General features: G+C 48.2%; 2 protein-coding genes across 9 annotated transcripts in view; both read right to left on the bottom strand.

The window, feature by feature from the left end:
- LOC133508491 (amyloid beta precursor protein binding family B member 2) overlaps positions 1-12,699 on the bottom strand; it is a 37,540-nt gene extending 24,841 nt beyond the window's left edge. The window contains exons 1-9 of one of the 6 annotated variants that reach the window (XM_061834624.1): positions 9,443-9,880; positions 8,011-8,064; positions 5,792-7,023; positions 4,186-4,361; positions 3,391-3,504; positions 2,884-2,969; positions 1,939-1,999; positions 1,124-1,270; positions 396-523 (exon numbers count right to left, since the gene is read on the bottom strand). In XM_061834624.1, the coding sequence (XP_061690608.1) occupies positions 396-523; positions 1,124-1,270; positions 1,939-1,999; positions 2,884-2,969; positions 3,391-3,504; positions 4,186-4,361; positions 5,792-7,023; positions 8,011-8,064; positions 9,443-9,645 (2,201 nt within the window). In that variant the 5' untranslated portion in view covers positions 9,646-9,880. The other 5 variants (XM_061834625.1, XM_061834628.1, XM_061834629.1 and 2 more) reach the window with 5 other exon arrangements.
- Positions 12,700-13,391: 692 nt separating this feature from the next.
- dele1 (DAP3 binding cell death enhancer 1) lies at positions 13,392-21,824 on the bottom strand. 3 transcript variants are annotated; one of them, XM_061835665.1, is made up of 12 exons: positions 21,632-21,824; positions 20,776-20,893; positions 20,343-20,448; positions 19,942-20,062; positions 19,657-19,845; positions 17,857-17,945; positions 17,696-17,789; positions 17,403-17,545; positions 17,003-17,161; positions 16,819-16,911; positions 15,145-15,298; positions 13,392-15,080 (listed from the first exon to the last, which is right to left on the bottom strand). In XM_061835665.1, the coding sequence occupies exons 1-12, from the start codon at positions 21,660-21,662 to the stop codon at positions 14,845-14,847; spliced, it is 1,533 nt and encodes a 510-aa protein (XP_061691649.1). In that variant the 5' UTR covers positions 21,663-21,824; the 3' UTR covers positions 13,392-14,844. The 3 variants fall into 3 exon arrangements, with proteins under 3 accessions (XP_061691649.1, XP_061691648.1, XP_061691650.1); XM_061835664.1 differs by having other exon boundaries at positions 13,393-15,080; positions 19,942-20,089; XM_061835666.1 differs by lacking the exon at positions 16,819-16,911 and having other exon boundaries at positions 13,393-15,080; positions 19,942-20,089.
- Positions 21,825-22,111: the final 287 nt, after the last annotated feature.

The following is a 22,111-nucleotide window of genomic DNA, read 5'->3' as shown; positions in this document are numbered from 1 at the left end:
TGCAACCCCTGCCCGGAAAGGGTTAAACGAATGCTGGCTCTTATACGGAATCTTCTTACACTGCTCAGGTGTACCTAATAAATACACAACATAATCAATAACGTGGACTTAATTTCGATTCATAGTTGCTAGAAATCCATCTGACGGCATTGACGGCCAGAGGACAGCCGGTGCACGTTCGCGTGGAACAAAACACGGAACACTGGTGATGATTGAGTGAAGGCGCTTCGTGCAAAATGCGATCTGAAAATAAAGCAACGACGTCAGGAGCTTTCCCTTCCCCGCGGGACGTTTGCGCTCCAGCAGTTGCACGGATCTCATCAATTCACGCCAGCAGCTCCCACAAAGCCGAGCTCGCGCTCCAAAAAAAAAAAAAGAAGAGACATTTCCAGTACCTGTCGTGGTCGTGGCCGACTCCCCACACGCGGATGCTGCCGATGGGCTGAGAGTGGAGCAGGCTTTGATCATCGGGGTCCACCAGGGTCAGCATCCGTCCTCGGAGCACCAGCAGCATCCCTTTCCCCTTGGGGAGCACAAACGCAACGTGAGCGGTCCGCTGCGCTCCTTCGTGGAAAAGCGCTCAAAATGGTACAGATGCGTGCCAACAACCCCCCGCTTTCACTCTTTTGAATAAAGTACTGTATCCATCTATCGATGAGAGAAAAGGACAGACGTGGGAATGAATTTTTACAGTGAACTATACACGAAAGGCATTTGGATGATGATGGGGAAAAAAAAAAAAAAAATACACTTTTGTGAACTTTCATTGTGTTCATATTGAGGAGGCCCCGTTTTGTGGGTTCGTATCCCACTGGGGCCTCCACTCCCTGAGAAGGGTTGCGTCAGGAAGGGCATCCGGCCGGCGTAAAAATTGTGCCAAACATATATATATATATATGTGCGTTCATCTGAGATGACACGCTGTGGCGACCCCGAAAGGGACAAGGCGAAAGAAAGAAACTTTATTGAGAACTGGGGGGAAGCAACATTGCAATGAACCTATTTCATCATCAGAAAAATAAATATTAAAGGTACAAATAGCGAAACAAAATTACTTTTGTCGGATATCGAGGTATTTGTACTCCCCCCTGCTGTATTTTAGTCCCCTGTGAACGGAACTGACCTCTCCCCAGACGCCAGCGGAGTCTCGGATGTCCTTCCTGCAGTAGGACAGCTGCCGGATGCAGTGGTGGACGGCCACGCTGCTCCTGCCCTCGCAGACGTCCTCTTCCGACATCTCCACCCAGCCCAGCGACCGCACCGGAAACGACTGACAACGCCACAATTTGCTTGAGTCGGGCCATTGGATTCTTTTATTTTACTTTTCCTTTTTCCAAAAGCACTATTCTAGAACCTTTCCCTTAACGTTCGCGTGATTTAGGTCTGTGTTACAATGTTGGGGGGGACAATCACAGAGTAACTGCTATTACATATTTTGTACATTCCGTGTGTATCATTTTGGTCGGCAGTAGGAATTCAATTCACAATATTTTGGTCCAAAGCTGAAGTTCCCTGAGTGGGCAACAGTTACTTACTAAATAAACACACGGAAATATGTCTTGGATTTCTGGAAAAAGATGGCGAGTTCTTTTGGAACAAAAAGTGCTTCAACTGTTGGCGCCTTAATCACAACTTGAAAGTCACTCTGAGAGAGATCAATTCTCTCTCATTTTCTTCTGGCTCTGCACGTCACTTTTATAATAATCTTCCTCCTTCCATTCATGGTGCGCAAATCGTGCAAAAAAAATATTCTTCCACAAGGGGGCAACAAAAACATTCCCAAAAAGCACTTGCACAAGCACCGAGAAGGAGCCAAGATAAACTAAAATCAACTTTATCTAAAGTTTCTTCCATCTTCTATTACTTACTCCAAATATAACTGTGAAACAATATCGAGATCATCATTTTCATTTCGGAAACTGTTGTGGTCCAACCTACCAAAGCGTCGGGATCTGTGAAAGTGTTGTTGAGGTCGACGGTTTCCAGCGGCGCTGCAGGGCTGCGGACGAGAGAAACATTTCAGGACCGAGTGCGGCGCTTCACAAACGTTTGACACTCAAACTACCACCTAAAAACTGAGAAATACGAGAAAATACTTCTGCTCTTCAACTGCAACCTTCGAGACCAACATTAAAATACTGCAGCGCCGCAAGTGGGCCTTTGTGTTCATTGAACGCGACACGGGGCTTTTATTCCCAAAATGAATCTTGAACATTTTTGCGTGCACAACTCGAACATTTCCACTGTGCTTAAATTGAGGAAATAAATTCGTTATTCATGATCACGTGATTCCAAATGGGAATACCGTACAGTAAGTTCAATAACATCCATTCATTCATTTTCTCTCTCTCCTCTGCTTATCCTCACAAAGGTCACGGTGAGTGCTGGAGCCTAGCCCAACTGTCAACGGGCAGGAGGCAGGGTTACACCCTGAACTGGTCGCCAACCAATCGCAGGGCACATCGAGACAAACAGCCGCACTCGCAATCACACCGACGGGGCCAATTTCGAGTGTCCAATTAATGCTGCAATTTTGGGGGATTTTTTGGGAGGAACGTGGAGAGCTCACCCGGAGAAAATCCACGCAGGCGGGGACGGGGAGAACATGCAAACTACACACAGGCGGGTCCGGGATTGAACCCGCGACCTCAGAACTGCGAGGCGAACGCTTTCCAGCTGATCCGCCGTGCCGCCAAGTTCAATAACATTTCAAAACAAAGTACATATTCCTAAAGATTGAATTCAACTTGAAAGTTCAATATAAGTGAACACAATTTGGGAGGTCATTCTTTCAGCCAACACACTGACAATCACTGAATTACATAAATCATAACACGTGAAATGAGGCTTTGTTATCGCAAAACAATTCTGAGAAAGTTTTACTTGAGTTTGAGCGAAGCGTAGCGGAGGGTGGCCCCTTCGAAGGCCTTCAGGCTGGGGTCAGGATAGATCGGATAGTCCTTCAGATCCTTCACACACACACACAAAATGCGAAATCAATTGAGAATAAATCCATCTTTTTTTTTTTTTTTTTGGGGGGGGGTCCACGGGACATTTAAATTTGTTGAATGTGCACAGAGCAAAGTGATTTTCGCCCCCGTTTCATCAATGTACAGGTCTCAAAATATATTTGATGACATTAGAGATAAGCGAAGCAAGCAAAACTAATTTGGCATTGAAAACAGGGACAGCAGCACATTTTCAATACGGCTTGAGTGTCAAAAAACATATTTCTATCTATCCATCTATCTTATTAGATGCGCAGGTATACCAAATTCAAAACTATACGCAGTGTGTCTTTTCGTCTAATTTAGACTCGGAAGCACACGTAAGGTGGAGGATTCTGTGACGGAGGCAAATAACGTGATGAAAGCGAAGGGAAAGGCTCACGGTGAGGGTGCAGGTGGCGCTGTTGAGCGCGACGTCGTCGGAGGGGCTGGGGGAGGCCGAGCTTGGGGAGGGGACCGCCTCCACCGAGCTGTCCGAGATGAGACTGCTGGGGCGCTGGGGCACGCAGGTCAGAGGTCGAGGAAACTCGTCAAAATGGGATCAAATGTAAATCACTTCTATCATTTTAAGAACAAATCATATTACATTTTCAGCAGGGTAATTTCTTATTGTCACCCAATGACATTTCCTGGCTTATCTTTAGCAAAGGCCATCTGAACAGCAGTGGTGCAACAACACATGTAGACAGACAATATCCTAACATTCAGTGGACTGTACAGAAGATGAAAATAAGTATTTGAACAGCCTGCCATGTAGCAGGTTCTCCCACTTAGAAATGATGGAGGGGTGTGAAATTTTCGTCGTAGGTCCACTGTGAGAGAGATCATCTATGATTTTTAACAATTTATTTGCGTGACACTGCTGCAAATAAGTATTTCGACACCTGAGAAAACCAGTGTTAATATTTGGTACAGTAGCCTTTGTTTGCAATTACAGAGGTCAAACATTATTTTGCACCTACAATGAAAATTTCAGACCCCTCCACGATAAGTGGGAGAAGTTGCTGTTCAAATACTCATTTTCATCTTCTGTGAAAAACAACTATTCCTGAAGTGAAACTCTTGCTGTGCATTGTCTGTTTTTCCCCGCCACCTGGTGGGGTTTGTAACAGATGCCGGCATTTCCATTTATTTGAATGGAGAAGGACGATTTGGAACGCGAACGTGGTAGCCTCACCTCGTCGGGCGGCTTTAGCGAGTCGCGGGTCTCTCGTTGCGGTTTGCTTTCCGCCCCGCCGGAGGCAACGGGCCGGTGGTACTGAGTGGTCCCGGTGGGGACGTGCCAGAAATACACCTCGGACGAGTCCGAGATCTCCCGCCAGCCCGGGGGCAGGTCCGCCTCGCCCCAAACATCTGCCAATGGAGCGAGAAGGTACAAACGCAGGCAAAAGATTTGGTTGCGCGTCATCCGCAAATCTCGTCTGCCCAGGACGGAGACCGTGAAAGCTTCTGTCGCCATAGCAACTCCTTCCTCATCCCCCAAAGCTGTGGCGCCAAGGCAATGGCCTCTGTTCCTTTTCTTCCACCTCTCTCCTCCGTACGCGCCATTGTCGTTCCTGCTTTTTCAACGTTTTTGTTTTGTCACACTCGTCTTTGCGAACGCGACATAAGCGGCGCGCCGTGGCCTCGAGGCTCCTGCAGCGTTGCCTGAGGTGCGGCTTTCGGTACGTTTCCAGAAAGATCCATTTGTGTTGTGCGCGACGGCGGGAAGGAGGAGTAGAACCAGAGCCAACGGGGGGGGGGGGAGTGCGATCGAGCAACCGTGCCCAAAACTGCAGCCCGGGGGCCATTTGCGGCCCCCTGTCCGTGAATTATCGGCCCGCGTCATATACTAAAAGTAACGTTTGAAAAACAACCCTTCAAATTGGGGAAGGCATGAAAAGGACGCAACAAAGATTTTGAATATTTAATCTTCACCTACAAATTTGAGAATATCGTCGCTTTCTCTTCTTCTTTGCTCTAATGCGATGACTCTCCTTCATATCCTCACAAGTTTCTTTTCCGGAATCAAGTTTGGGTTCAGGATATGCAAGAAGAAGCCGGAATTGTGCAGGCGACCCAACGTTTTGCAATTTTTTTGGGGTACTGGTTCATGCATACGCATTACTTTTAATAATACGTTATTCTGATATATTATATTATATTATCGCCCTCCCCACCTCCAAAATTCTAATCATTTATGCAAAGATACTGATCATCTTAATGATCGCTGACATTAATTAGGAAAGTGATAAACAGCCTGTGGGCACCCCGGTGGCGACCCCTGGAACAGTCCGTTGTATGCGAAGGGGGGCAATTATGATTGATCAAACCTTTTCATGTCATTTTAAGTGTGTGAATCAAAACTAAAAAAAAAGCAATAATTTAGTCTGTCTTTTTGTAAACCTGGGGCCCCAGCCAACTCGTCGCAGGAGGCACACGAACAACTTTTATTCCTAATAATAATAATAATAATGGTTTCTAACGCGGTTTTCTAGCTACGCAAAGCGACAATTTATCCAACATTTCTCTTCGGAACGCTTCAGGAACTAAAATGCCGTAATTCCATTTCGAGAGCAAAAATAAATGGACTTCCTTTTGTGTGTCAAGGAAGGACTTGTGACCATATCGCATGAATGACGCTGAGGAAACGGCTTGAAACACGGAACATCTCATCGAAGGTCGCTCTTCAATTCTAGTGGAACGCACGGCCGGGGAACTTCCCAAACTACTGCCAGAAATTCTGATTTTGCAATTTTTCTTCTTCAAAAGAGCTAAAATAAATCATTGTGAGAGGGACCAACCTGTCTCCTGTGGACTCTGCGGAGAAGGCGACTCCTGGGACAAAGTGGTCCAGCTGGAGTCTTCGTCCTCCGACGGCGTGTCAGGAGTCAGATCCATCCTTAAAGTGACTTTGGGGAGCCCCCGCCCGGGTTGGGGATCGAGCACGGCGGGCGCTTCCCGGGTCCTCGTCGGGGCGTTCCTCTCGCCGGCCCTCGGCTGCTTCGGGGAGGACGGCGGGTACTGCTGCAGGAACTGGTTCTCGTTGTTGGGGTGCAGTTCCACCTTGATGACTCTGGGCTGGGAGCTCCGAGGAGGCTTCGCGGGACTTCTGGGACTTCCCTGAACTTGGGTGCTGTGCTGCTCTCTGGTGTGGGCTGCAGCCTGGTGGTTTTCGGGGACCCACTCGGGGCTGTTGGAGGACGAGGAAGAGGACGAGCAAAGCGGGGCTTCCACCACGACGGGCAACAGAGGCTGTCTTGCACTTGGGATTTGGTCTTCCCGTTCCTCCTCCCTCTCTTCTTCTTCTTCTTCTTTGTCTTCCTTCTGGCTCTCCCTCTCTTTGACCGGGCTGGCCTGCTCTTTCTCCGGGAACGACAGCCGCTCGGTCTCTTCCTCGTTCTCCTTGTTGCCCCAGCCCAGGTCCCAGCCCTTGTCGTGGTACTCCAAGAAGCTCTTTGTCCGTCTTCGGAAGGGGGGCAGCTGGGAGTTGTCCTTCTCCAACTGGGGCCAGTTGGAGTTATCGGCGGGGTCGTCCTGGGTTTTGCCCTCGGTGTTGGCTCTGCTCAGCTCCAGCTGCTGACTCTCGGCGCGTCTCTGCATATTGGCTCCATTCTTGGCCAGTTTCGGGTTCGTCGCGTTGGAGAGTGCCGAAGAGGAGGAAAAGGAAGAGGAGTAGAGGGCGGAACTGGATGAGGACTTGGTGGGAAGGCCCCTGCCCCTGCTAGCCGTCTGATTCTTGGATGACAAGTTATCGCCGATGCCCATCACGCTGCGCACGCTGGTCATCGCGTACCTCTGACGGCTCTTGGGCAAGGTGGCCGAACCTGCGCCGTCCGTGCCGACCGACTCCTTGATGACGTCCCGCCCGAGCAGCTGGTTGTAAGAGGAGCGCAGGCTGAGCGAGGTGGGGGGCGCGGCCGAGGGGCCGACGCGGTTGGCCGCGCCCACGTTGGAGGGGGTGGAGCCAGAGCGGGAGAGGGGAGGGGTTTGTACCGACATCATGGCCGGATGGAAAAAGGCGTCACAGAGTGACCTGTTGGAAGAGGACACGCGAACGCCAACGAATCATCACACAGAAGGAACGTCGGCAAAGAAAACAACAAACTTGAGCTGGACTCAAGTGAAAATGTTAGCCAGCTAGCCGACGCGGTGAAGTGAATTTCAAATCTTCGCGAGACCATTTGCGCCGGACGTAGTGTTTCGGAATGCTCCGCGCAGATTAGTGCCGACGTCCAAGAGAAATGTTACGAACTGAAGAAATTAATGGACATAAACACAATTTCAAGATTTCAGATCGCGCTGCCCACCGTTGGACTCACGCCGGCTGGTGCGCGGCGAGCGGCATCCTTTGCAATATTCCTAACTCAGCGGAGGCAGCGTGATCGGACGGCGCCGACCAGCCAGAGGGCGAGCAAGGCCAATTATTTTCCGGCCCGTGTTTATCAATCACAGGAGAACTTCCGACACGATCTGCCGCCGAACAGTCGGCAAAGCAAACCGCAACAGACTTCGGCAGAGCGGCGGGACCGGGAAAAGCAGCATCGTGCACAGGATGGCTGCTAAAGCTCATTCATCCATCCATCTATCCATTTCTTTTGCCGCTTATCCTCACCAGGGTCGGCGGCGAGCGCCGGAGCCTATCCCAAGCTGTCGACGGGCAGGAGGCGGGGCACACCCTGAACTGGTTGCCAGCGATTTGCAGGGCACATAGAGACAGACAGTCGCACTCACAATCACACCTACGGTTAATTGAGTGTGTCCAATTAATGTTGCGTGTTTTTGGGATGCGGGAGGACACCGGAGTGCCCACCCGGAGAAAAGCCACGCAGGCACGGGGATGGTGTCCAACCCGGGACCTCAGAACCGTGAGGCCGACGCTTTACCAGCTGAAGCTCATTGAGCACTGATGAATTAGTTTACTTTCTTTTTAACTTGAGAAGAAACAGAAAAATGTCATGAAATTCATATCACTTGCTGCAATAGTGGCCGTCTGGCGAGAGAGTGGATTCAAACCCCCAACCTTACAACTGAGCTCTGCGAACATGATTGCAATGTATCCGTGGCCAAAGTCATCCTGGAACAGAATCACAAAGTTGAAATCATCCAAAATGTCTTGGATTAAGCATTAAAAAGTACCTTTGGAATGATTAAGAGGTTAGTTAGATACTGAGAGAAAATACACACACACACACGTATACATAGAGATATTAAACCCCCCCCCCCCCCCAAGTTATTGATAAATCACCACAAAAAAAAGGGGGAAAAAAACCCCCTAAAGAAAGGAAAAAAAAAACCCTAAAAGGTAAATCCACGCCGATGTGAATTTTCGGGTGCCGAAGTGCGAGGATGCGGGCGTCCGTCGGATGCCTTTCCGGGAAACGGTTGTGCTGACTGAACGTGACGTCGTCGGGCTTAAAAAGCGTCGCCAACGATCGACCGGCTTTGCATTTCTTGCATTTGCTCCCACTGACCGTCAATCCGGCGCGAGGCTGCAGCTCAGCTCACACTTGCTGACCCTCAAAGTGTTCGAGTCTTGGCAAAAGAAGAATCCGCACCGCAGAGCCAAACAACCCCGAAAAGCCACAAAAGGGCCTGTAGATGGCACCAAAGGACTACTTTGCTCTAAATGAAGCTGTTCAACTCACTTCGAATTGTTTCCTTGACTCCAAAAAGCCACCAGATGGCGCAATAACAGAAGATAGGTCGGTTTCTGGTAAAGTTTCTGATAGCGTGACGAGCTCGTACCTTGACTTACGAGTGTTTTTCCAGTTATGAGCCATCGCTTGAGCGACTATTGACTTTTTATTTTGGGCGATGACAAAGCTTTCAGAAATGCATCCCTCGAGCTAAAACGGACATTCAAACAAAAAACAAACACGAAAAAGAAAGAGCACGTCAACCGACAACACATATTTACAAAATGAAAACACTCGCAAGGAGCAGACGCTAGCACCAAACTAATCCCATCACTGCAGTTAAAGATGTCAGTCATTAGGCCACGCCCCTTAAAGGCACACAAAAACACGAATGCAACACTTCAGTACGCGCCAGAGAAACTTTGGGCTTAATGACACGAACCGGGTTATTTGTTTTTTTTTTTGGGAGGCTGGAATGGATTGAGAAGCTTTTTGTTTGGTATGCAATGAAATTAAATTACGCGATTAAATTTGTAAATCAAGCAACCGCTGCGTACCAAATCTCTGTTGACGACGTTACGCCTGAGGAAAGCTGACAATATTCACACGACGCTCATGTGAAAAAAACAAAAACAAAAAGCACGGAAAACACAACGCGTAGCAGATTTGAAAGCCAGACAAGATCGTGGGAATCGGACCAACCCGGACGTTCGTAGCTGAGAATCTCGAACCCTTGCATTTTGTCCCCCCCCCCCCCCCCCCCCATCATCATGGAAGCAGACGGCTGCACTCCATTTGCGCTGACTGCGCACTTACACGCACGACAGGTACCCGCAGCCTCGGGTCTGCTGGGATGAGGGCACCCGCTTGTCTTTCATCCGTCCTCCCTCGTTCATGTGACAACAAACCGGTCGCAACGCGGCCTCGGGTCCCGACGGACGCCTGCCCTTGGCCCGTAGCAATGACAAAACAATGGCGTCGCATTGGGCCCCCGACACACGGTCCCTGGTCGACATCATTCGGGAGTCCGCCCACCAGCAGTTCTCACCTCACACACGTTCCATTACTTTTTATCCCCCCCCCCCCCCAATTAAATGTAAATGATCATAAAAGATATCGTCGCTAATCTATGGTCCCGTTTTATTTCTTGCCCGGTCGCATTCGTAAACGGCTGCCATTTTGTAACGCTCCGTTGACCGCCGCCGCGCCGGTCTCCTCTCTCTCTCCATTTCCCCGAAACAAAGCGGCCTTCATCAAGTGCAACAAAGTGCAGCGGAGAAGGGGGAGGAAGGACGCTTACGGCGGGGAGGAAGCCGAGAGCGTGACGAGGCACTTTGCTGGACGACGGGCAGTTGATAGCTCAGCTGCTGCCCCCCCCCCCCCCGAGAGAAAAAGACACAGCCGGAGTGGGAGGGGGAGGGGGAGGGATGGGGAGGTCACGCGTGCAGGCAACAAGAAAGCAACAAGTACCACCACAAAAGCGCCGTTCGGCGGCTCCTTTTCCTTTGCGCCGCAAACGCAACACCGTGCTGATGACTCACTCGACCGAAAACAATTTCAACTCGGAGGGATTTCATTGGACGTGCGTTCAAAACAGTTTCTACGGAAGTAAACGTGTGACGCCGGGATTTGAATTTGAAATGTAAAGCGATGACATTTTCAATTGTTGTGTTTCGGTGGAACTTTTCAATGATGACAATTTAACCGGCTGTAATTCGCCGTCTGAAATTCGACGTCTGCGCCGCCAGGCAGGGTTACTTCAGGTCAGAACCGAACAGCCAGCCAATCGCAGTGACGCTTTCTTCGTCACGTGACGTCACATACTAAGAAAGCGTCACTGCGATTGGCTGGCTGTTCGGTTCTGACCTGAAGTAACCCTGCCTGGCGGCGCAGACGGCGAATTTTAGACAGCGAATTGTAGCCGCTTGAATGGCCGGCTTGCGCGTGACGTCACGCTCGTTCATCCGGGGACTTGACCGCCACTGTCGCAGACAACCAGTCAGCCGTCCGTCGTCATCATGCCAGATTTTTTGTGGCGTCTACGGATGTGGAAATCGCGGAAACGGAGACGTTGGGACGCGATTTTCCCGTGTAAACGTGCATTTCTAGTGTCAGGGAAGTCTTTCAGATCCTTTGAAAGTACGTCGTCGTGGAGAGGATACGGATCGACATCTTCGCAGAGTTTGATCTTCTGTACATATCTAGCTTTGGCGACGTCATCCAGTGAATTGAAATAGTCAGAAAAGATCCGCCGCTCGCCGCTTGCACATGGATCTGTGGATGTCGCCACGGTGGTGTCGTCTGCAACGCCGAGCTTGTCTGTGGTAATGGCGGCGATGATCACGTGATTGCAAGCCAAGAATTATTAACATTCAAAAGTTACACCGGCGGCACATATTTACTTCCATAAGTTTTTGTCTTTTTGCAGCAAGCGAGTGAAACTTCAGATAATACGGTACAGATTTCGTGAAGCAACAAGAGACTGATTGTAACTTTTGCCGTACTAAAAGGGATCGTTTGAAATAAAATTGCGTTTGATAATCGCGCCCCACCCACTTGCTGGCTTGCAAATGAAATATAGCCTCAAATAAGTTGGATTCTGGTTTGATTTATACTTGTTAATTTGGTGACAGACAAAGTGAAAACAACGTCAATTATGCTCAAAGTTGTGTCTCTCGACGTATACGCAAGCATTTCACGAAAACCTTTTTAGGCAACCATCCATCCAGCCATCCATTTTCTTTGCCGCCTATCCTAACGAGGGTTGCGCGGAGTGGTGGAGCCTATCGCAGCTGTCGGCGGGATTTACACCCTGAACTGGTCGCCAGCCAATCGCAGGGCGCATAGAGACAAACGGCCGCGCTCTCAATCACACCTCGGGGCAATTTAGTGCGTCCAGTTAATGTTGCGTGTTTTTGGGATGTGGGAGGAAACCGGAGTGCCCACCCGGAGAAAACCCACACAGGTACGGGGAGAAGATGCTAACTCCACTAAGGCAGGTCCGGGATCGAACCCGGGACCTCAGAACTGTGAAGCCAATGCTTTACCAGCGGATCCACCGTGCTGCCCTTTAGTCAACTAGAAGAAGATTAAAAAAAAAATAATAAAAGTGAGTGACATGACTCAGCAGCTTCGACAACGGCCGGACGGAGATTCCCGTCTTGTATGTTTCAGTCCATAAAAAAAAAAAAATGTAATTTTCTTGAAATGAAAAGGATTTCTTTATAGCTATGTTTTTTTGTTTCTCAGGCGACAGAGCATCTCTGCCATCCGCAGTTACATATCTGAAATGTTTCATAGAAAGTATACCACTGACGGATGAGCTGAGCTAATCAAATTATAGGACGGCTCATCAGTTATGTTGTTTTCCACTTTCTTGAATATACGGAAAGAAATGTCAAATAAATGTCGTCCAATAAGTGGAATGAGCCAAATGAGCATTTCTTCCGATCTGAGCATCACTCTTACTTGCCTGTTTACGTGGGAAAACGCATTTGAACGTCTTTTGGGGAACGCGCAGAAGGCTTTTCCTTCACATGTTGCAAATGCAACAGATGACGGGCCCCCCAAAAAAAAAATAAAAATCAACTTGGGGAAAGTAAGTCAGGGATGATGTCATGGGTGGAGTGTTTTCTGTCCCCTCGCCTCACGCCGCCCGAAATGAATCCTCGGCGACATAAACTCTCATCGTCAACGGCGGACGGAAACAAAACCGGCAAGAATGCGAAATCTCGTCATCTGTTCCGATCCAAACAAAGCGAGGAGGACGCACTGATGTCGGGATCCGAACGCACGGACTCAGTCGCTCTTCCTCCGTCCGGTGCATCCATCAACCCGCCTTATTTACTCAGTCCTCACCTCTCAGCTCAGCCTCGACCGTGTGGGGGGGGGGGGGGGGTGCGGACTTTTGGCGTCTTCCGCTCCCACGACAGACGCGGCACGAGTGAGCTCCAAGAGCCGGTGCCCGCCCCAATCCGCATCCGATCACGAGTCTCCAGCTTCCAGATCGCGGATCCCCGCTCGGATGGGTGGGTGGACCGAGGTTGCGGAGCTTTCCGTCTGCGCCACGACGTTCCGGGGGGGGGGGCGGGGGGGGGGGGGGGGGGGGGGGCGAGAGCGGCGCTGTGGAGCTCCTTGGCCCAGCAAAAAAAAAAAAAAAAAAAAGGGGGGGGGGGCGACCAATCACAGCAGACCGAGAACGATGAGGAGGGGGGGGGGGGCAGACGCCACGGCACAGCCGGAGAGGCAGGTAATCAAGTCTAACGTCATCCGGGTCTTACGTCACAACCGGAAGAATTGGGGACGCCTACGTTTCCATTTCCGCAGGATTTGCTCCGATAATTGAGCAACAATTTCCGGTAGGGGCGAGTCAAGACTTGGGGCCACATCATTAGGAACACCTGCGCATCACATCCGTCACCGCTCTGCAAACTGGGGCTCCGGGGCTGCAAGTGGCTCTTTCATCCTTCCGCTAGGGCTCACTTGTCACTTTTAATTGAAATGTCATCTTGTGTCTATTTTACTGCAATAAATTTGACCTTGTTAATTAGGTTTTTTTTTTTTATTGAAGCTGACAACTTACTTGATGCCCATACAAGACATAACAATAATAATTAAAGTTAATATTTAAAAGTACTCAAAAGTGATTCACTTTTTTTCTCCAGTTCAAAATTCTTGCAAATGAGCTATTTTACTCTTCCACAAGTACACGTGCAGTATGACTAACAACCACCAATGCAGAAGAGCGAAAAAGTGCACTTATTTGAATCTTGAGACCAAGCACAGTTGTTTTATTTCGGTCATTTTATTGTACATGTGCACACTAGTACAGTAATTGTATAATGCCTTCTTGTTCATAAACGAATATATTTCTGGATGCATGCCATTACATGTAATGCTGTGAAAATTTCTGTAAAATGTGGGAGAAATATTGTCTCCACTCCAGAATAATACACTCTCTATATAATGTATTTCAAACAAGCACACAAATATGAATATTACTCACACGATGATCCACCCGGGCGAAAACAAAAATCGTCAATTTTTGTTTTTACAGAGCGCAAATGCGAACGGCCGGTCGGCACGCAGGACGGCCGTTCACCTGCGGCCACGATCGGCAACAAGCCTCTCGCGAAATGCACACCACAGATGTCAAAAAGGAGAACCGAAGAAACCTTTTGGATTCAGACGAAAAGCTCTTCCACCAACGCCCGTTTCAACTTGAGTGGATTCGCGTCACCAAGTCGACTCGGAATCTATGCAGAAGACGGCCTTCACTTTAATTGGAAAATATGAATAGCAAATACCGGATTTGTTGTTTTTGGAACAAACAGCTGCGCGCATTCCGCCACGGAGGAGATATTCTAATTTCTGCAATAAATGGTTGCAGATGGGAAGAACATTCTCGGGAAATTTCTACAGGGAGGGGAATGGGTGTGCTCACTGGTCAGAGCATTTGCCTCACAGTTCTGAGGACCGGGATTCAAACCCAGCCGCGTGCCTGCGTGGCTTTTCTCCAGGCACTTCTCTTTCCTTTCAGATCCCCAAAACAAGCGTGAACCGAACATTCTGAATTGCCCGTGAAGTGCAAATGGTTGCTTGTCCTTATGTGCTTCCTGCCAGCTGGGATATAGGCTCCCTCCGGCACTCCCTCGACCCTTGTGAGGATAAGCGGCTGGCTCAGGTCATGGACGGACAGTATCATATTCAAACAACTTTTTTTTTTCTCGTCATAAGCAGACGTCTCCAAGAATGGAAAAGAACTTTCCTTGTCCCACGTGAGGACGTCACACATTCATTGCTTCTATTTAAATTCCCTCATAAGAGCCTTTCGAGTTCATGCTCCCAAATTCCAAATCCTGCACCACGCTGCATCTTGACTTTGTTGACCTTCCTCACTGTTATCTTGCTGTGCTTGCGGTTTGTACATTTGATCAGTATTTCTTTAGTGCTCTCGCATCAGTGTGGACGGAGCCGAGATTTCCATTTGTAACCGGACGATGTTCTTTTCATGAAAACGGCCTTTTTCTATGTATAAATTGGATTGTCTTGAATTAATTGAATTGTCTTCTGCCCGGGGGGGGGGGGGGGGGGACAAAGGCTTCGATCGACTGATTAATCAAATTCTCAACTTGGAAAAATTGCCCAAATGTCTCAAACCTTACAGTAACGCATCCCAACAGTCAACACGGCCGTTTGTGCAGTTCCGGCACCGCAAGTTATCCAACCCCAACAATCCACTGGCAGGATCTGCCCTCCAAGCTTAGGGGGCGAAGGTCGCGAGGGGCGGAGGTGATCCCCGAGGTCGCGGCCACGCTCCCGGTGCTCCAGGAGCGAGGGAGGAAGGGAAGGTCGACGTCAGCGCCCACAAGGTCGGGCAGAGAGGCCGGCGGCGGCCGCGGCGGGTTCCGGTCGGCCGCGGAGAAACACGGGGAAGAACGGATGGAGCGCAAGACTGCAAGAAATGCACGCGAGTCAGTCGCTTACTCGCGCGACACTCGGGATGCGCTTTGGCTCACCGCCTGTCCGGCCGGGAGGCGTCAGCGACAGCCGAGGCCGCTCGTCGCCCGCCCGAGCGGCTCGTGTGTACAGTCCGAGCGCCGTCGTCAGGTTCTGCCGGACCCCGAAGCCGCTCTCGTAGCACTGAGCCAACAGCAGCAGAGCGGTGGGATCCTAAACACAGGCAAGATATTCAAAAGCACTGTCGTCGTCCATTTCCGAGGTTACTTACATATTTACGCTATATGAAAATGAATGAATTAATAAAAAAAAAAAAAAAAAAAAAAGAAACGTATATTTTATTTTTTCAGAACGAATCTACAGTCAGCGGTGCCTACAAGTGACTGGCTCGAGATTACGAGGCACCAAAAAGCATTTGACAGGTAGGGAACAGTCCCACGAACCAAAAGAATTACACGTGTACTTCAACAAATCAAATCGAATTCACTTTGTCCGCTCGCTTAATGCTGCCAGACCGTCGTCGAGGTAACGGAACAAGCATCGATATTGCAGTAATTATAAACCTGAAATTAAAAACCTTGAAACAATTTAGAATTCAACAACATGCAATACATGCAGATACTGCTTACAAGGACGCATGCATATATTCTTTATCCTCTGCAATAAGACAACGAACATTATTGGAGTTAAGCTCCGACAGTCTTCTTCTGTTACGTCATAAAATGTACACGTAGCACATCTGTAGACATTAATTTTACTGGCCATCCCAGAAGGAGTAGCACAACGCCCAATCAATCACGACGCACAATCTGTTTAATTCTTTTCATTTTTACTGTATGCTTTTATAATGAAAAACGCTGTATTCTTAATGTTTAACAAACTTATTTTTGTTGGCGTGTTACACTGTGCTGGAACGGAATATTGATATATTTTTATTCAGGAAAGACAATCTGAGATATGTTGTTTTGACAAACGAATGTGGACACTGAACGAGGAAGTCAAGGCACTCGCGTATCTGTACTTTGGGTGCCAAAATATTTGTTCAATAACACCAGAAGAAACATTAAAGAGGAAAAAAATGGGTCTAAAAATAAAACAAAACACAATTCACACTCAAACACAGACAAAAGTAAAAATCCAAGCATTTACAAATGGCCTGAACACTTTCCCCAACTTTTCAAATAGTTTACCAAGTATATATAAAAAAAAAAAAAAGTTTATGTTCACAACTATGTCACTTTGTCCAAATACAGTACAGCCACTCGCTGCTTTGCATTAAGTTTTCGGTCCGCTCAGTGACTCTTAAAAAGCTGAAACCACAAACATCTCGAGATCGCTTGCAACTTGGTATTCGTACGGGACCCAGATAAGTCAACGTACACCCCACCGCCCTTGCGCATTCGGAGGATTTTTGTTTGATATCAAATCAGAGAGTATTGATTTTTATGGATACTGCAATAAGAGGAAGCGATCATACATATATATTTAAAGTATGACTATATACACTATCATTTTTTGGGGGGGCGGCACACAATCACATGCAGTTCTTCACTTGGTCTCTGTCCCTAAAGTTGTTAAGAGCTCCTGAAAAAAGATGCTCTGCACAAAATGGCTACGAGTCCTACAAAATATGTAAATATTGATTGTCTCGATTCCCACCCATTTTGCTACCAACGCAAAATCCCTCCAACGTTGTTATTATTCCGACTGTAACTATCAAGAAGGGCACTCACGTTGTTCTGTGCCGCCACCTGCAGGTAGCGCAGAGACTTGCTGCTGTCTCTCGACGGCTCTCGGGAGTACACCGACGCCAGGCATAACTGAGCCTGAACGGGAGCATGGAGAGGGGGGCGCGCGGGGGGAGGCGTCACAATACGGGACACACGAAAAAGAAAAAGATGCGGTGAGGTTCGTCACCTTTGTCAGACCGGCTGCTGCAGCCTTCTCTAGCAGGCTGATGGCCGTCTTCAGGTCTTCCTCACTTTGGTGCCCTCTGCTGGTCAGGAGAAGCTTTGCGCACCGGTACTGAGCCTGCTGGTGACCTGCCATTGCTGCCCGCCAATAGTAATGGGACGCCTTCATGTAGCAAAAAGAAGGACAACCAAGAATTAAAGAATTGACACATTTTGGCAGTACAGCTACTACGAACGACTAACCCTAACTGTAGTAATATTTGTCATTTTATGCAGAGGACAAAGAATAGATGCATATCATCGCCAGTCGACACGTTGATGCACCGTTTGTATATCAAATCTGCCTTTTTGCGCGAAGTCAGCCGGGAAAGACTCGAATGGTGGAAGCGCAGGCGGCGTCTCACCTTCGCCCGATCCTCGGCGACGCCTCTGCCCTTCTCGTAACAGACGCCAACGTTAAACAGAGCCTTGCCGTAGCCCCGCTGAGCCGCGGCCAGGAAACACGAGAAAGCTTCCTCGTTGTCGCCGATCTCGGCTCGTCGGAGGCCTGCGGCGGCAAGTGAGACGGGACAAATGCAACAAAACGCAGTGCCAAAAACTACCGTGGGGGAATTTTCTGTCAAAATACAAAAATACATTGCGACTGAAAGAAAACTGGCTCAGTGAGGCACAATTCGAAAATGTAGTTCTATAATACCGATCATGTTCAGAATGACTGGGACGCTGCTGTGGGAAACTTTTTCCAAGTTCTGCGTTGGTTCTGCCAGTTTCTCCTTCCCGACCGACGGACACTGAAAGCAAAACAATCTCATTCAGTCAGGGACGCACATACAAAGGCAAAAAAAATTAAATACGTACATTGTGAACCGTGTCACGAGCGTGGTCCGTTTCAGCGTCCACTTTCCCTTCTGACCAGGATGAAGAAGTCAATGATGAGTCATCTGTAGCTGAGAAAACAAAAAAAAAAAGTTCAGATGACCACAATTCAGGGATGTTTGCAGCTAGAGACAACTCTTAAACTCATTTGTGTGATGAGAGATGATAGTTCTCTGCATCATCTGAATTTTCCCCGTTTGGTTTTGGAACCTAACTTCCAAAACTTTTTGCTATCTTTGTGCTCGGGCCAAAGCTTTGTCTACCATCATTTTTCATGTGTACTGTGCATGGAGCGGAAGGCAAATGGGAAAAAGTAGCAAGAGGTTCTGAAAAAGATTCACGTTCATTCCAATGTAATGCAATACTTTGTAACGTTTGACAATACGAAGCAATAAAAAAAAAAAAAAGGTACTACTTTTATTTATTTATTTTTTTTTTTCAAAATTAGACAGTGCCAACCTTTTGACCAAATAACACAAGACAGATTCAAGTACTGTATTTTCCGCACCGTAAGGCACACCTAAAAGCCTTTAATTTTCCCCAAAACCGAGAGTGCGCCTTCTGTATGGATCAAGAGGTTCTGAAAAAGATTCACGTTCATTCCAATGTAATGCAATACTTTGTAACGTTTGACATTACGAAGCAAAAAAAAAAAAAAAAAAAAAAAGGTACTACTTTTATTTTATTTTTTTTTTCAAAATTAGACAGTGCCAACCTTTTGACCAAATAACACAAGACAGATTCACGTACTGTATTTTCCGCACTGTAAGGCACACCTAAAAGCCTTTAATTTTCCCCAAAACCGAGAGTGCGCCTTCTGTATGGATCAATACTGGGCCGCAACTGGTCTCGGTAAGCAGCCGCCGACTCCATTTTCCCCTGTAGAAGAAGTAGCGCGCGGTGCATGCTGGGATGTATGACATTTCATTTCCATTTGTGTGTTTGTGTAAAGTGTGGCACGGTGGCTCAGCTGGTAAAGCGTTGGGTTCAATCCCGGACCGGCCTGTGTGGAGTTTGACTGGGTTTTCACTCCGGTTTCCTCCCACATCCCAAAAACATGCGACATTAATTGGACACTCTAAATTGCCCCTAGGTGTGATTGTGAGTGCGGCTATTTGTTTTCCATGTGCCCTGCGATCAGTTCAGGGTGCGCCCCGCCTCCTGCCCGATGACACCTGGGATAGGCTGCAGCACTCCCCGCGACCCTCGTGAGGATAAGCGATGAAGAAAATGAATGGATGTTTGTGTTAAGACCCCAAAATGACTCAGATAATACTACTACTACTACTGTGTTTCTTTCGGCTTGTCCCTTTCGGGGTCGCCACAGCGTGTCATCTGAGATGAACGCACGTATATGTTTGGCACAATTTTTACGCCGGATGCCCTTCCTGACGCAACCTTTCTCAGGAAGCGGAGGCCCCAGCGGGATACGAACCCACAACCCCTGGTTTACCAAATCAGTGCGCTAACCACTGAGCTACGGGGCCTCTGACTCTGATACTACTACTACATCACTGACTTTACATCAGGAAAACTGTTTACTCATTTTGAGAGTGAACAGAGATGTCAGAACGCTGGTTTGTAATCTATTAATAAAGTTTGATTGACATTCCCTTTAGCGCAGCGCCATCTAATGGATGCGTAATGTAACCCCAGCCTTTACTGTAGCCTTATAATGCGGCGCGCCCGATATATGAAAAAAGTTTTAAAATTTGATGCCATTCGATGAAGGTGCGCCTTATAGTGCGGAAAATACGCGACTTTATGGAGTAGTGGATGCACCTCGGAAAGATGAATCCTGGCCCAGCGCCCCCTCACAGTCTGAGACGGATGCGTTGGTCGTCACGAAGTTGCGTTCGCCGCTGTTTGAGGCGACATCACTTCCACCACCGCCGCCACCGCCGCTGCTCAAGGACTGATTGTGCAGACACAACACGCTCCGTCCTCTCAGGACCGTATCATTGCTCAACACTGAGGAACGACGACGACAAAAGAAGATGAGTCACGAGGCGTTCGGAAAGGGGGGGGAGGGGGGGGGGGGGGCGTTTAAAAAGTTGTCGTGCTCACGGATATCCAGCAGGAGGCGGGAAGCACACTTCTGCAAAGCGCTCGGCTGAGGGGTCCGGACCCCCGCAGTCGGACCGGGCTCGAAGAGTGAAGAGAAACTGGAGTGAATCCTGCGGCAGATCTGCATGAACAGCACCGCCGTGGCACCCTTTGCACGGACATTTGGCATTTTCATTAGTGAAGACGGATTACTACACGTGCTACAAATGACGAATGAAGCAAATCAAAGCTGGTTTCTACATTTCAGCGATGAATCAAACTCCATTGGGATGTCTGAGTAATCAAAATATCTTTTCCATTTGCATCACAAATTACAAAGGCCTTCATGAGAACACAATAAGAACAGGAGGCGTATTTTACGGCTACTACACCGAGAGGTTCTGATCCAAAATCCGACGTACCCATCCCACGGCGTCGAGGCCCGTGTAGCGAGTCCGCTCGCTGGAAGCGAAGTAAAAGGCCTTCTGCTTCTTCCTGCTCTGGCCATCGTCCTCGTCCTTGTGGGAGCTGACAGCCGTCACAAAACAAAACGTTACAGAAGCAAACGTGCGCTCTGCAACGTAAAACGCTCAAAACAGAAGGAGCAGCTTCCGCCTCTACATCACTTTTGTCATCAGGGCAAAGATATTGTTAATTAAGGTGAAACGTGCAAAAGCGTGGAAATATTCATGAAAAACATCTCTCACGAAAAAGATTTTGCTGTGTCGATTGACCATAATATTACCCGGCGGATCAAACAACCTTCGCACAATCATGATTAAACCGAGCATGGTTTTAATCTGCACGCTGAACCAAAAGCGAACGCGTTCGGGCCCAACGTGGCCACGTAACTACCTGCTGTCTGAGGAGTTTCTGGAGGTGGAGAGGACACTGGAGGTGGTGATGACCTCGTCTTCCACGTGGTGGTTTTGGGGAAGACGCAGCGGGGTGCTGCTGTGGCATCGGTGCAGCACTGCAAGGACCAAAAAAAAAAAAAAAAACCCCAAACACAAACAACAATCAATCACGAGCACAGCGGGGAAAAAAGGTTTCCGCTTTGCCGGTGAAACATTCGGGAAGTTGTGAGAGATTTAATAGGAAAATCGTTTCTCGCGTCCGGTACATTGCATGTTCCGAAATCTCAGCACCAGAAAAGGAAAATTAATATTCGTTTGTGGGGTGACTTTGACTGAGGTTTCCAACAGCTGACATCACATTCATAATTGGAACTGAGCAAGATGATGTGAACTTACACTGGAGTAGATCCGAATTAAATGAACGCCGGAATTAATCAACTTTAAGGATTTGCAGCACGGGTATTGTTTAGAAAACCGTACATGGTAGTGTGTCTGACATAACTTAAGATTATAAAAATGAAAGGACAAGCACAACTAGGCACGTTGCTGCAATGAAATTCAAGCATTTTTTTTTTGTTTTAATCAACGATACACTTCGGACAAAAACGCCATAGATGACGTCGAACAAGTTCATAATTTAGATCAAGGATGTCATGTACGACAGCAACAACACAAACACTAAATTTTATGTAATTAATGGAGGGCTAAACATTTGCCGGAAGACGTCAGAAGAGACTTCAGTGAGCTTGCGGGAAGCAACATAAACAAGAGGCCAACATGTACATCGCATCAATAACATGGAGGTCAATTGGGAATTTCCCTCGGACGGTGCCGTTAACGTCGGCCGGCTTTACCTCTCAAAACGAGTCCCTTGACCCTCCACATTCTCCGTCAAGTTTTGTTCACGGGAGGTCCCACCAAACGACGAGTTTACACATTGACACCCAGCCGAAGTGTCAACGAAAACAAAAATGAGCTCAGAAATAAAATCGACGCCGAAGTCGCGTGACTGGGACTGTGTGACCCGGAAGTGCTTGTCATGACGCAATCGAGGTCTCTGCGTGGAGGGGGGGGGGGGGATACTAAACAGCGCCACCCAGTGGTCAAGAAAATGGATGCCAAACGAGGACGCTTGATGCGGCGAGTGCCGCCCAACCGAGATTCGCCGTGTCCACTTTTTGTCTGAGGATACCGGAAGGACAAATAGGCGCTTTTTCCTCATTACTTCAATTGACAGTATGACGCTAAACTGCGCATTGCTTCACGCGCAAAAAAACCAAAAAAAAAAAAAAAAAAAAACGTTTTTTCATCTCAGGTCATTCTTAATAATTTTC

Source organism: Syngnathoides biaculeatus, chromosome 11 (assembly GCF_019802595.1).
Source record: "Syngnathoides biaculeatus isolate LvHL_M chromosome 11, ASM1980259v1, whole genome shotgun sequence".
Taxonomy (NCBI): Eukaryota; Metazoa; Chordata; class Actinopteri; order Syngnathiformes; family Syngnathidae; genus Syngnathoides; species Syngnathoides biaculeatus.
This window is presented reverse-complemented; position numbering and strand designations above follow the sequence as displayed.